At 46.4% G+C, this 14332-nt stretch overlaps 1 protein-coding gene across 2 annotated transcripts in view; it reads right to left on the bottom strand.

Annotated features, from left to right (window-relative positions):
• The window catches only part of LOC109878471 (LITAF domain-containing protein-like), a 15948-nt gene extending 1616 nt beyond the window's left edge, over nucleotides 1-14332 (bottom strand). Inside the window, exons 1-3 of one of the 2 annotated variants that reach the window (XM_031811261.1) lie at nucleotides 14172-14329; nucleotides 2294-2422; nucleotides 430-504 (exon numbers count right to left, since the gene is read on the bottom strand). In XM_031811261.1, coding sequence (XP_031667121.1) covers nucleotides 430-504; nucleotides 2294-2417 — 199 coding nt within the window. In that variant the 5' untranslated portion in view covers nucleotides 2418-2422; nucleotides 14172-14329. Of the gene's footprint in view, nucleotides 1-429; nucleotides 505-2293; nucleotides 2423-14171 lie in introns of both variants that reach the window. The other variant, XM_031811262.1, reaches the window with a different exon arrangement.

The raw sequence follows: 14332 nt of genomic DNA on the forward strand, positions 1-14332 counted from the left end.
GAACTGGTCAGAACTGGATATAACTTCATAGAATTGGATATAACTGGACAGGACTAGAAAGAATCCCCACCACCCGGGTTACTGTAGGGAGAGGAAAATACTGGTCAGAACTGGATAGAACTCAATAGAATGGGATAGAACTGGACAGAACCAGACAGAGCTAAATAGAACAGGATAGAACAACTTAGGCCCCGCCAAAATTGTGTCGCTTGTTGTTAGTTCTATATTTCAAACCCCTACAGAGGAAGAGGATTCGAGGGGTTGCTAAGGCTGGGTGTTGCTAGGGCCAGGACGTCCAGCCAATACCTTGTGTGTGTACAACTTGGTTCTCGTTTTTCCCTGGGTACTGTGAATACTAAAATAAGGAACCGATTGAGGTAGTTTTGGTCCGACAGTTTGGAGTTTTTTCAGTGAGTGTGTGTGACTCACCGCTGGGGACGTTTGTAGGTTGTGCCATGCCCGTGCCGTATTGGGGAGGTGGTGGGTACATGCCGGGTTGGGGACCTGATCAATAAGGGATAAATAAATACATCAATTACACTGTGTAATTTATCACAAACCCAGGGATACAGAGTGGTTGGCCAGCATTATGGGAACACAAACCCAGAGATACAGGGTGGTTGGCCAGCGTTATGGGAGCACAAACCCAGGGATACAGAATGGTTGGCCAGATCGTATATAGACTTGTTTATACTGTATTATTGACTGTATGTTTGTTTTACTCCATGTGTAACTCTGTGTCGTTGTATGTGTTGAACTGCTTTGCTTATCTTGGCCAGGTCGCAATTGTAAATGAGAACTTGTTCTCAACTTGCCTACCTGGTTAAATAAAGGTAAAATAAAATAAAAATTACTAAAAATTATGGGACCACAAACCCAGAGATTCAGAGTGGTTGGCCAGCATTGTGGGACCACAAACCCAGGGATACAGAGTGGTTGGCCAGCATTATAGGACCACAAACCCAGGGATACAGAGTGGTTGGCCAGCATTATAGGACCACAAACCCAGGGATTTATTTTATTTTATTTTTTATTTTACCTTTATTTTACTAGGCAAGTCAGTTAAGAACAAATTCTTATTTTCAATGACGGCCTAGGAACAGTGGGTTAACTGCCTGTTCAGGGGCAGAACGACAGATTTGTACCTTGTCAGCTCGGGGATTTGAACTTGCAACCTTTCGGTTACTAGTCCAACGCTCTAACCACTAGGCTACCCTGCAGAGTGGTTGGCCAGCATTATGGGACCACAAACCCAGGGATACAGAGTGCTTGGCCAGGGTTATGGGAACACAAACCCAGGGATACAGAGTGGTTGGTCAGCTTTATGGGACCACAAACCCAGGGATACAGAGTGGTTGGCCAGCATTATGGGAACACAAACCCAGAGATACAGAGTGGTTGGCCAGCGTTATGGGAACACAAACCCAGAGATACAGAGTGGTTGGCCAGCGTTATGGGAGCACAAACCCAGAGATACAGAGTGGTTGGCCAGCATTATGGGAACACAAACCCAGGGATACAGAGTGGTTGGCCAGCATTATGGGAACACAAACCCAGGGATACAGAGTGGTTGGCCAGCATTATGGGTCCACAAACCCAGGGATACAGAGTGGTTGGCCAGGGTTATGGGAACACAAACCCAGGGATACAGAATGGTTGGTCAGCCTTATGGGACCACAAACCCAGGGATACAGAGTGGATGGCCAGCATTATGGGACCACAAACCCAGGGATACAGAGTGGTTGGCCAGCATTATGGGACCACAAACCCAGGGATACAGAGTGGTTGGCCAGCATTATGGGAACACAAACCCAGGGATACAGAGTGGTTGGTCAGCCTTATGGGACCACAAACCCAGGGATACAGAGTGGATGGCCAGCATTATGGGAACACAAACCCAGGGATACAGAGTGGTTGGCCAGCGTTATGGTGACACAAACCCAGGGATACAGAGTGGTTGGCCAGCGTTATGGTGACACAGAGTGGTTGGCCAGCGTTATGGTGACACAAACCCAGGGATACAGAGTGGTTGGCCAGCCCTTAACAATGATGTTCATGACATCTATAGCTATTGTGACACACACATCGGCTGTCCCCATAGAAGCACCCTTTTCGGTTCCAGGAAGAACCCTTTTAGGTTCCAAGAAGAACCCTTTTCGGTTCCAGGAAGAACCCTTTAGGTTCCAAGAAGAACCCTTTCAGGTTCCATGAAGGTTTCTAGATAGCGCCTTATTTTCTAAGAGTGTAAGCTTAAACTGTCCCTAAGAGTATCAGTGTAGATCTGATCTCTTACCTGCCTGGAAGCCAGGCTGAGGGGGGTAGGCTGTTCCCCCCCCACTTCCCTGGTAGCCCGCCGGGGGGCCGGGGTAGGGGGGAGCAGACAAGTCCTGGGGGGGTCCATACTGGCTCTTCTCCATACTGTCTGGGGTGGGTTTGAGAGAGAGAGAGAGGAAGAAAGTGAGCACAGACACAGTGAGCACACCTTATGAAAATATCACATTGAGAAAACATATGTCTCTGCCCCCACCTTCTCTCCCCCTATAATACACAGTGCAGTATGTAATCTGGAATCAGCTATAATACACAGTACAGTATGTCATCTGGAATCAGCTATAATACACAGTACAGTATGTCATCTGGAATCAGCTATAATACACAGTGCAGTATGTCATCTGGAATCAGTTATAATACTCAGTGCAGTATGTCATCTGGAATCAGCTATAATACACAGTGCAGTATGTCATCTGGAATCAGCTATAATACACAGTGCAGTATGTCATCTGGAATCAGCTATAATACACAGTGCAGTATGTCATCTGGAATCAGTTATAATACACAGTGCAGTATGTCATCTGGAATCAGCTATAATACACAGTACAGTATGTCATCTGGAATCAGTTATAATACACAGTGCAGTATGTCATCTGGAATCAGCTATAATACACAGTGCAGTATGTCATCTGGAATCAGTTATAATACACAGTACAGTATGTCATCTGGAATCAGCTATAATACACAGTGCAGTATGTCATCTGGAATCAGTTATAATACACAGTACAGTATGTCATCTGGAATCAGCTATAATACACAGTACAGTATGTCATCTGGAATCAGCTATAATACACAGTGCAGTATGTCATCTGGAATCAGTTATAATACATCACATCATCTAAACATAATTGATCTATGAGGTCTCCCTTAGGAAACAGGTCTTCTGATCCAAATGGGACTTCCTGGTTCAATAAATGTTCGAAAAATAAATACAAATTCTAACCTCCTGATTCATTCTAACCTCAGGCTCATCGATAACCTTTACTTACAGTAACCAGTTCAGTCGTTAAAAACAGTCGTCTTTTATAAAAATCTACACATTATATGGAAATGCATAGATTATAATACTGCTCTATACATACGGTGCATTCAGAAAGTATTCAGACCCCTTGACCTTTCCCCATTTATTTAAATTACAGCATTATTCTAAAATTGATTACATTTGAAAAAATCATCCGAAATCTACACACGATACCCCACACGATAACCCATAATGACATCACAATACCCCTTAAGGACATCACAATACCCCATAACGACATCACAATACCCCTTAACGACATCACAATACCCCATAACGACAAAGCAAAAACAGGTTCTTAAAACTGTTTGCATTTTTAAGAAACAAAACCGAAATACCTTATTTACATAGGTATTCAGACCCTTTGCTATGAAATTGACTCGAAATTGAGCTCCGGTGCATCCTGTTTCCATTGATCATCCTTGAAATGTTTCTACAACTTGATTGGAGTCCACCTGTGGTAAATTCAATTGATTGGTCATGATTTGGAAAGGCACACAACTGTCTATATAAGGTTTCACAGTTGACAGTGCATGTCACAGCAAAAATCAAGCCATGAGGTCGAAGGAATTGTCCGTAGAGCTCCGAGACAGAATTGTGTCGAGGCACAGATCTGGGGAAGGGTACCAAAAAATATGCAGCATTGAAGGTCACCAAGAACACAGTGGCCTCCATCATTCATAAATAGAAAAAGATTGGAACCATCAAGACTCTTCCTAGAGCTGGCCGCCCGGCCAAACTGAGCAATCGGGGGAGAAGGGCCTTGGTCAGGGAGGTGAAGAAGAACCAGATGGTCACTCTGTCAGAGCTCTAGAGTTCCTCTGTGGAGATGGGAGAACCTTCCAGAAGGACAACCATCTCTGCAGCACTCCACCAATCAGGCCTTTATGGTAGAGTGGCCAGATGGAAGCACTCAGTAAAAAGCACATGACAGCCCGCTTGGAGTTTACCAAAAGGCACCTAAAGGACTCAGACCATCAGAAACAAGATGCTCTGGACTGATGAAACCAAGATTGAACTCTTTGGTCTGAATGCCAAGCGTCACGTCTGGAGGAAACCTAGCACCAATCCCTACGGTTTTCAGCGGCAGGGACTGCGAGGCAAAGATTAATGGATCAAAGTACAGAGAGATCCTTGATGAAAACCTGATCCAGAGGGCTCAGGAACTCAGACTGGGGTGAAGGTTCACCTTCCAACAGGACAACGACCCTAAGCACACAGTCAAGACAACGCAGGAGTGGCTTCGGGACAAGACTCTGAATGTCCTTGAGTGGCCCAGACTTGAACCCAATCGAACATCTTTGGTGAGACCTGAAAATAGCTGTGCAGCGACACTCCCCATCCAACCTGACAGAGTTTTAGAGGATCTGCAGAGAGGAATGAGAGGAATACAGGTGTGCTAAACTTGTAGCGTCATACCCAAGAAGACCCGCGGCTGTAATCGCTGCCAAAGGTGCTTCAACAAAGTCCTGAGTAAAGGCTCTGAATACTGATGTAAATGTGATCTGTTCCTTTGTTTTTTTTTTGTTTAAAAAAAAAAAAAAATTATTTAACCTTTATTTAACCAGGTAGGCTAGTTGAGAACACCTTTATTTAACCAGGTAGGCTAGTTGAGAACACCTTTATTTAACCAGGTAGGCTAGTTGAGAACACCTTTATTTAACCAGGTAGGCTAGTTGAGAACAAGTTCTCATTTGCAACTGCGACCTGGCCAAGATAAAGCATAGCAGTGTGAGCAGACAACAAAGAGTTACACATGGAGTAAACAATTAACAAGTCAATAACACAGTAGAAACCAAAGGGGGAGTCTATATACAATGTGTGCAAAAGGCATGAGGAGGTAGGCAAATAATTACAATTTTGCAGATTAACACTGGAGTGATGAATGATCAGATGGTCATGTACAGGTAGAGATATTGGTGTGCAAAAGAGCAGAAAAGTAAATAAATAAAAACAGTATGGGGATGAGGTAGGTAAAGATGGGTGGGCTATTTGCCGATAGACTATGTACAGCTGCAGCGATCGGTTAGCCGCTCAGATAGCTGATGTTTGAAGTTGGTGAGGGAGATAAAAGTCTCCAACTTCAGCGATTTTTGCAATTCGTTCCAGTCACAGGCAGCAGAGTACTGGAACGAAAGGCGGCCAAATGAGGTGTTGGCTTTAGGGATGATCAGTGAGATACACCTGCTGGAGCGCGTGCTACGGATGGGTGTTGCCATCGTGACCAGTGAGCTGAGATAAGGCGGAGCTTTACCTAGCATGGACTTGTAGATGACCTGGAGCCAGTGGGTCTGGCGACGAATATGTAGCGAGGGCCAGCCGACTAGAGCATACAAGTCACAGTGGTGGGTGGTATAAGGTGCTTTAGTGACGAAACGGATGGCACTGTGATAGACTGCATCCAGTTTGCTGAGTAGAGTGTTGGAAGCCATTTTGTAGATGACATCGCCGAAGTCGAGGATCGGTAGGATAGTCAGTTTTACTAGGGTAAGCTTGGCGGCGTGAGTGAAGGAGGCTTTGTTGCGGAATAGAAAGCCGACTCTTGATTTGATTTTCGATTGGAGATGTTTGATATGAGTCTGGAAGGAGAGTTTGCAGTCTAGCCAGACACCAAGGTACTTATAGACGTCCACATATTCTAGGTCGGAACCATCCAGGGTGGTGATGCTAGTCGGGCATGCGGGTGCAGGCAGCGACCGGTTGAAAAGCATGCATTTGGTTTTACTAGCGTTTAAGAGCAGTTGGAGGCCACGGAAGGAGTGTTGTATGGCATTGAAGCTTGTTTGGAGGTTAGATAGCACAGTGTCCAAAGACGGGCCGAAGGTATATAGAATGGTGTCGTCTGCGTAGAGGTGGATCAGGGAATCGCCCGCAGCAAGAGCAACATCATTGATATACACAGAGAAAAGAGTCGGCCCGAGAATTGAACCCTGTGGCACCCCCATAGAGACTGCCAGAGGACCAGACAGCATGCCCTCCGATTTGACGCACTGAACTCTGTCTGCAAAGTAATTGGTGAACCAGGCAAGGCAGTCATCCGAAAAACCGAGGCTCCTGAGTCTGCCGATAAGAATATGGTGATTGACAGAGTCGAAAGCCTTGGCAAGGTCGATGAAGACGGCTGCACAGTACTGTCTTTTATCGATGGCGGTTATGATATTGTTGAGTACCTTGAGTGTGGCTGAGGTGCACCCATGACCGGCTCGGAAACCAGATTGCACAGCGGAGAAGGTGCGGTGGGATTCGAGATGGTCATAGAACTATTTGTTGACTTGGCTTTCGAAGACCTTAGATAGGCAGGGCAGGATGGATATAGGTCTGTAACAGTTTGGGTCCAGGGTGTCTCCCCCTTTGAAGAGGGGGATGACTGCGGCAGCTTTCCAATCCTTGGGGATCTCAGACGATATGAAAGAGAGGTTGAACAGGCTGGTAATAGGGGTTGCGACAATGGTGGCAGATAGTTTCAGAAATAGAGGGTCCAGATTGTCAAGCCCAGCTGATTTGTACGGGTCCAGGTTTTGCAGCTCTTTCAGAACATCTGCTATCTGGATTTGGTTAAAGGAGAACCTGGAGAGGCTTGGGCGAGGAGCTGCGGGGGGGGCGGAGCTGTTGGCCGAGGTTGAAGTAGCCAGGCGGAAGGCATGGCCAGCCGTTGAGAAATGCTTATTGAAGTTTTCGATAATCATGGATTTATCAGTGGTGACCGTGTTACCTAGCCTCAGTGCAGTGGGCAGCTGGGAGGAGGTGCTCTTGTTCTCCATGGACTTCACGGTGTCCCAGAACTTTTTGGAGTTGGAGCTACAGGATGCAAACTTCTGCCTGAAGAAGCTGGCCTTAGCTTTCCTGACTGACTGCGTGTATTGGTTCCGGACTTCCCTGAACAGTTGCATATCACGGGGACTATTCGATGCTATTGCAGTCCGCCACAGGATGTTTTTGTGCTGGTCGAGGGCAGTCAGGTCTGGGGTGAACCAAGGGCTGTATCTGTTCTTAGTTCTGCATTTTTTGAACGGAGCATGCTTATCTAAAATGGTGAGGAAGTTACTTTTGAAGAATGACCAGGCATCCTCAACTGACGGGATGAGGTCAATGTCCTTCCAGGATACCCGGGCCAGGTCGATTAGAAAGGCCTGCTCACAGAAGTGTTTTAGGGAGCGTTTGACAGTGATGAGGGGTGGTCGTTTGACTGCGGCTCCGTAGCGGATACAGGCAATGAGGCAGTGATCGCTGAGATCCTGGTTGAAGACAGCGGAGGTGTATTTGGAGGGCCAGTTGGTCAGGATGACGTCTATGAGGGTGCCCTTGTTTACAGAGTTAGGGTTGTACCTGGTGGGTTCCTTGATGATTTGTGTGAGATTGAGGGCATCTAGCTTAGATTGTAGGACTGGCGAGGTGTTAAGCATATCCCAGTTTAGGTCACCTAACAGAACAAACTCTGAAGCTAGATGGGGGGCGATCAATTCACAAATGGTGTCCAGGGCACAGCTGGGAGCTGAGGGGGGTCGGTAGCAGGCGGCAACCGTGAGAGACTTATTTCTGGAGAGAGTAATTTTCAAAATTAGTAGTTCGAACTGTTTGGGTATGGACCTGGAAAGTATGACATTACTTTGCAGGCTATCTCTGCAGTAAACTGCAACTCCGCCCCCTTTGGCAGTTCTATCTTGACGGAAGATGTTATAGTTGGGTATGGAAATCTCTGAATTTTTGGTGGCCTTCCTGAGCCAGGATTCAGACACAGCAAGGACATCCGGGTTAGCAGAGTGTGCTAAAGCAGTGAGTAAAACAAACTTAGGGAGGAGGCTTCTGATGTTGACATGCATGAAACCAAGGCTTTTTCGATCACAGAAGTCAACAAATGAGGGTGCCTGGGGACATGCAGGGCCTGGGTTTACCTCCACATCACCCGCGGAACAGAGAAGGAGTAGTATGAGGGTGCGGCTAAAGGCTATCAAAACTGGTCGCCTAGAGCGTTGGGGACAGAGAATAAGAGGAGCAGGTTTCTGGGCATGGTAGAATATATTCAGGGCATAATGCGCAGACAGGGGTATGGTGGGGTGCGGGTACAGCGGAGGTAAGCCCAGGCACTGGGTGATGATGAGGGAGGTTGTATCTCTGGACATGCTGGTAGTAATGGGTGAGGTCACCGCATGTGTGGGAGGTGGGACAAAGGAGTTATCAGGGGCGTGAAGAGTGGAACTAGGGGCTCCATTGTGAACTAAAACAATGATAACTAACCTGAACAACAGTATACAAGGCATATTGACATTTGAGAGAGACATACAGCGAGACATACAGTTTTTTTTTGTTTTTATACATTAGCTAACATTTCTAAAAAACTGTTTTTGCTTTGTCATTGTGGGGTATTACGTGCAGATTGATGAGGGGAAAACGATTTAATCAATTTAAGAATAGGCCTGTAATGTAACAACATTTGGAAAAAGTAAAGGGTTCTGAATGCTCTGTATGAATTCATCCCAAATGACACCCTATTTCCCACGTGGGCCCTGGTCAAAAGCAGGGCACTAAATATGAAACAGGCTGCCATTTGGGACAAAGCCTATGCGTAAATGTTATACAGCATCATGTAGTTGACGATGGTGTTGTTATGAAGCTGTAACGGAGGCTTATCTGTTGGACTTCGTTCCACGGGATCATGAGGAAGTGAGGTAGAGTTGTTTAGTGTGTGTTTTGCGGGGAGCTGCTGCTGTTGCAGAAGAAAAATCAGCCTGCGCAGAGAAGCACGAGATTGAACCTCACTCAACTTTCTAGTTTTCCCCGTTAGTTACCACTATCAACCCTTTACTGTGGGAATTGTGATCGAATCAACGCAATTATTAGCTACTTTCAATGCAACATACCGAAACAAAACCAACTATTCAAGAGACGTTGTTGTAGACAGAACTCAACAGAGTAGGATTCTATTGCATTGACATGCACATACTCTAGTCTAAACAGACCGGTGCGCCGTAACCAATCAGAGCTGCAGTAGGCCTATATGCAAATAAACCACTACCATATATGTGCCATTCACGTTGAACGTGCCTGTCTTTACAGAATCAGCGGTCGCGAGTAGATGAGCTGTTTTGAGATCATATTCTTTGCTCGTTGGTGAGTTCTTAGCCCAGTTATAGATCAGTTGTAATCCTCAATGGGGAAGTGTTTGTTTCCTACAAGACACAACAGGTGTGCATTTCTAGACGTCTTTGAAAAGTGATTCAGGTAAAAAGCTTTTTTGTGTTAAAGGGGCAGTGTTGTATTTTGTTGTATTTGTCAGATTTTCTGTAATAATGGTATGGGAATAAAATGGTTTCTTTCATCAAACGACTCAACAACATTTCCAGTCACCTCCTTGTCTGAAGGACAAGTGGATAAACAGGTTCATGTCAACAAGCCCTGAATGTTTTTTTTTCAAACGTCTCATGGAATGTAGGCCAACATTGAACACCACACATTGGCTGCTACTGTAGGCTGAATGATAGAACAGCTATTTCCATGTTAAAATGTTATGGGATGCATTTTCTCCATTGTATTTGATGGTAGGCCCCTCTGGTAGTCCTACATTATGATCAAATAGTAGTCTACTTGATCACTGTTAAAACCAGGGGCGCAACTTTGGTTTTAGAAGTGGGGGGGGACATAATTGTATTCTTTTTATCCGCTCGGATAAACACTCCAAACAACCTACCTGACCGCTCTGAGGCGTCTGCATGGTCCTAAAACCCAACGTTGCCTCGTTTTGTATCACTAAATGGAATTTCAGAATGTGGGGGGACATGTCCCCAGTAAAGTTGCACCCCTGGTTAAAACTAACTTAGAGTGGGTACAGCCTCAGTGGTTACAGTAAACGTGCGCCAGAAGTTGCACAGAATGTTGAAGTTTACACTCAGCAGACCTGAAATTTGCTCAGTGATGAAAACATTTGAGGGAACAGCCTATTCCCTATATACTGTCATTCGCTACTTTTAACCGGAGTCCTATGGGCCCTGATCAACAGTAGTACACTACCCTATGGGCCCTGGTCAACAGTAGTACACTACCCTATGGGCCCTGGTCGACAGTAGTCCACTACCCTATGGGCCCTGGTCAACAGTAGTATTCTACCCAATGGGCCCTGGTCGACAGTAGTATTCTACCCTATGGGCCCTGGTCAACAGTAGTGTTCTACCCTATGGGCCCTGGTCAACAGTAGTACACTACCCTATGGGCCCTGGTCAACAGTAGTACACTACCCTACACTACCCTATGGGCCCTGATCAACAGTAGTACACTACCCTATGGGCCCTGGTCAACAGTAGTACACTACCCTATGGGCCCTGGTCAACAGTAGTACACTACCCTAAGGGCCCTGGTCGACAGTAGTATTGTACCCTATGGGCCCTGGTCAACAGTAGTATTCTACCCTATGGGCCCTGGTCAACAGTAGTATTCTACCCTATGGGCCCTGGTCAACAGTAGTATTCTACCCTATGGGCCCTGGTCAACAGTAGTACACTACCCTATGGGCCCTGGTCAACAGTAATATTCTACCCTATGGGCCCTGGTCAACAGTAATATTCTACCTTATGGGCCCTGGTCAACAGTAGTATTCTACCCTATGGGCCCTGGTCGACAGTAGTATTCTACCCTATGGGCCCTGGTCAACAGTAGTATTCTACCCTATGGGCCCTGGTCGACAGTAGTATTCTACCCTATGGGCCCTGGTCAACAGTAGTATTCTACCCTATGGGCCCTGGTCGACAGTAGTATTCTACCCTATGGGTCCTGGTCAACAGTAGTATTCTTCCCTATGGGCCCTGGTCAACAGTAGTATTCTACCCTATGGGCCCTGGTCAACAGTAGTATTCCACCCTATGGGCCCTGGTCAACAGTAGTATTCCACCCTATGGGCCCTGGTCAACAGTAGTATTCCACCCTATGGGCCCTGGTCAACAGTAGTATTCTACCCTATGGGCCCTGGTCAACAGTAGTATTCTACCCTATGGGCCCTGGTCAACAGTAGTATTCTACCCTATGGGCCCTGGTCAACAGTAGTATTCTACCCTATGGGCCCTGGTCAACAGTAGTATTCTACCCTATGGGCCTGGTCAACAGTAGTATTCTACCCTATGGGCCCTGGTCAACAGTAGTATTCTACCCTATGGGCCCTGGTCAACAGTAGTATTCTACCCTATGGGCCCTGGTCAACAGTAGTATTCTACCCTATGGGCCCTGGTCAACAGTAGTATTCTACCCTATGGGCCCTGGTCAACAGTAATATTCTACCCTATGGGCCCTGGTCAACAGTAGTATTCTACCCTATGGGCCCTGGTCAACAGTAGTATTCTACCCTATGGGCCCTGGTCAACAGTAGTATTCTACCCTATGGGCCCTGGTCAACAGTAGTATTCTACCCTATGGGCCCTGGTCAACAGTAGTATTCTACCCTATGGGCCCTGGTCAACAGTAGTATTCTACCCTATGGGCCCTGGTCAACAGTAGTATTCTACCCTATGGGCCCTGGTCAACAGTAGTATTCTACCCTATGGGCCCTGGTCAACAGTAGTATTCTACCCTATGGGCCTGGTCAACAGTAGTATTCTACCCTATGGGCCCTGGTCAACAGTAGTATTCTACCCTATGGGCCCTGGTCAACAGTAGTATTCTACCCTATGGGCCCTGGTCAACAGTAGTATTCTACCCTATGGGCCTGGTCAACAGTAGTATTCTACCCTATGGGCCCTGGTCAACAGTAGTATTCTACCCTATGGGCCCTGGTCAACAGTAGTACTCTACCCTATGGGCCCTGGTCAACAGTAGTACACTACCCTATGGGCCCTGGTCAACAGTAGTACTCTACCCTATGGGCCCTGGTCAACAGTAGTACTCTACCCTATGGGCCCTGGTCGACAGTAGTACTCTACCCTATGGGCCTGGTCGACAGTAGTATTCTACCCTATGGGCCCTGGTCAACAGTAGTATTCTACCCTATGGGCCTGGTCAACAGTAGTATTCCACCCTATGGGCCCTGGTCAACAGTAGTATTCTACCCTATGGGCCCTGGTCGACAGTAGTATTCTACCCTATGGGCCCTGGTCGACAGTAGTATTCTACCCTATGGGCCCTGGTCGACAGTAGTATTCTACCCTATGGGCCCTGGTCAACAGTAGTATTCTACCCTATGGGCCCTGGTCAACAGTAGTATTCTACCCTATGGGCCCTGGTCAACAGTAGTATTCTACCCTATGGGCCCTGGTCAACAGTAGTATTCTACCCTATGGGCCCTGGTCAACAGTAGTATTCTACCCTATGGGCCCTGGTCAACAGTAGTATTCTACCCTATGGGCCCTGGTCAACAGTAGTATTCTACCCTATGGGCCTGGTCAACAGTAGTATTCTACCCTATGGGCCCTGGACAACAGTAGTATTCTACCCTATGGGTTCTGGTCAACAGTAGTATTCTACCCTATGGGCCCTGGTCAACAGTAGTATTCTACCCTATGGGCCCTGGTCAACAGTAGTATTCTACCCTATGGGCCCTGGTCAACAGTAGTATTCTACCCTATGGGCCCTGGTCAACAGTAGTATTCTACCCTATGGGCCCTGGTCAACAGTAGTATTCTACCCTATGGGCCCTGGTCAACAGTAGTATTCTACCCTATGGGCCCTGGTCGACAGTAGTATTCTACCCTATGGGCCCTGGTCAACAGTGGGTTAAATAGAATTAAAGACCCATTTCAGGAAGTGTTTTGAATTTTAAATACAAAATGTAACATCTTTTTAAATTAGTAGCTTCTACTCTTCCATCTATTGAGAAGTAATTCAATATAGATTTTTTTCAGATTACTTCCTGAACTGACTGACCTCAATTCGAATTGACCCCAAACCTGACCTTTACTATACCCATTTACCATGGGCAGGAACCATAACTCTCACACCCTAGTCAGTTAAACATTTACACAAGGATTCATTTTCATTTCCTTAATCCAACATCCCACAGAACAGCTGGACATGTCCCCATAATGGGCCCTGGGTATTCTACCCTATCATGGTTTGGTTAGCTATCAAATTCACTGATGTGTGAAGTACAGTTTTCCACGCTGTCTGTGTGTACACATCTAACAGAGCTGTCTGTGTGTACACATCTAACAGAGCTGTCTGTGTGTACACATCTAACAGAGCTGTCTGTGTGTACACATCTAACAGAGCTGTCTGTGTGTACACATCTAACAGCGCTGTCTGTGTGTACACATCTAACAGAGCTGTCTGTGTGTACACATCTAACAGAGCTGTCTGTGTGTACACATCTAACAGCGCTGTCTGTGTGTACACATCTAACAGAGCTGTCTGTGTGTACACATCTAACAGAGCTGTCTGTGTGTACACATCTAACAGAGCTGTCTGTGTGTACACATCTAACAGAGCTGTCTGTGTGTACACATCTAACAGAGCTGTCTGTGTGTACACATCTAACAGAGCTGTCTGTGTGTACACATCTAACAGAGCTGTCTGTGTGTACACATCTAACAGAGCTGTCTGTGTGTACACATCTAACAGAGCTGTCTGTGTGTACACATCTAACAGCGCTGTCAAACATTAGGCACCAAGACAGAGTTAGAAGATAGGGTGACTGGTGCTGTGTTATCTCTAAACCGATTTAAAAACACCCCTCTTCTAACAAGTCTTTTCTTTCTCACGTAGCAACACACACAAAACAAACACAGATATTCCTAGTTATACACACAACTCTTTCATATGTTATTATATCCTCCAAAGAAGCACTCTGAAACCCCCAAACTTAGAGCACCCTTTCCCAGCCACGAGCAGAGCAACAGCCCCTTACCTTTTTGGAGTCCTGGAGGAGACGAGGTACTGTGGACTGTGTGGAGCTAAAGATCAGAGCTGCTACTCCCTCGAGACAGTGAGAAAGTGAACCAGGTAGGAAAGAGAGCGAGAACGAGCGCACACACAGAGGGGAGGAGTGGGGCAGATGAGGTAACAATG

The sequence above is a fragment of the Oncorhynchus kisutch genome, unplaced genomic scaffold, assembly GCF_002021735.2.
Source record: "Oncorhynchus kisutch isolate 150728-3 unplaced genomic scaffold, Okis_V2 Okis01b-Okis20b_hom, whole genome shotgun sequence".
Lineage (NCBI taxonomy): Eukaryota > Metazoa > Chordata > Actinopteri > Salmoniformes > Salmonidae > Oncorhynchus > Oncorhynchus kisutch.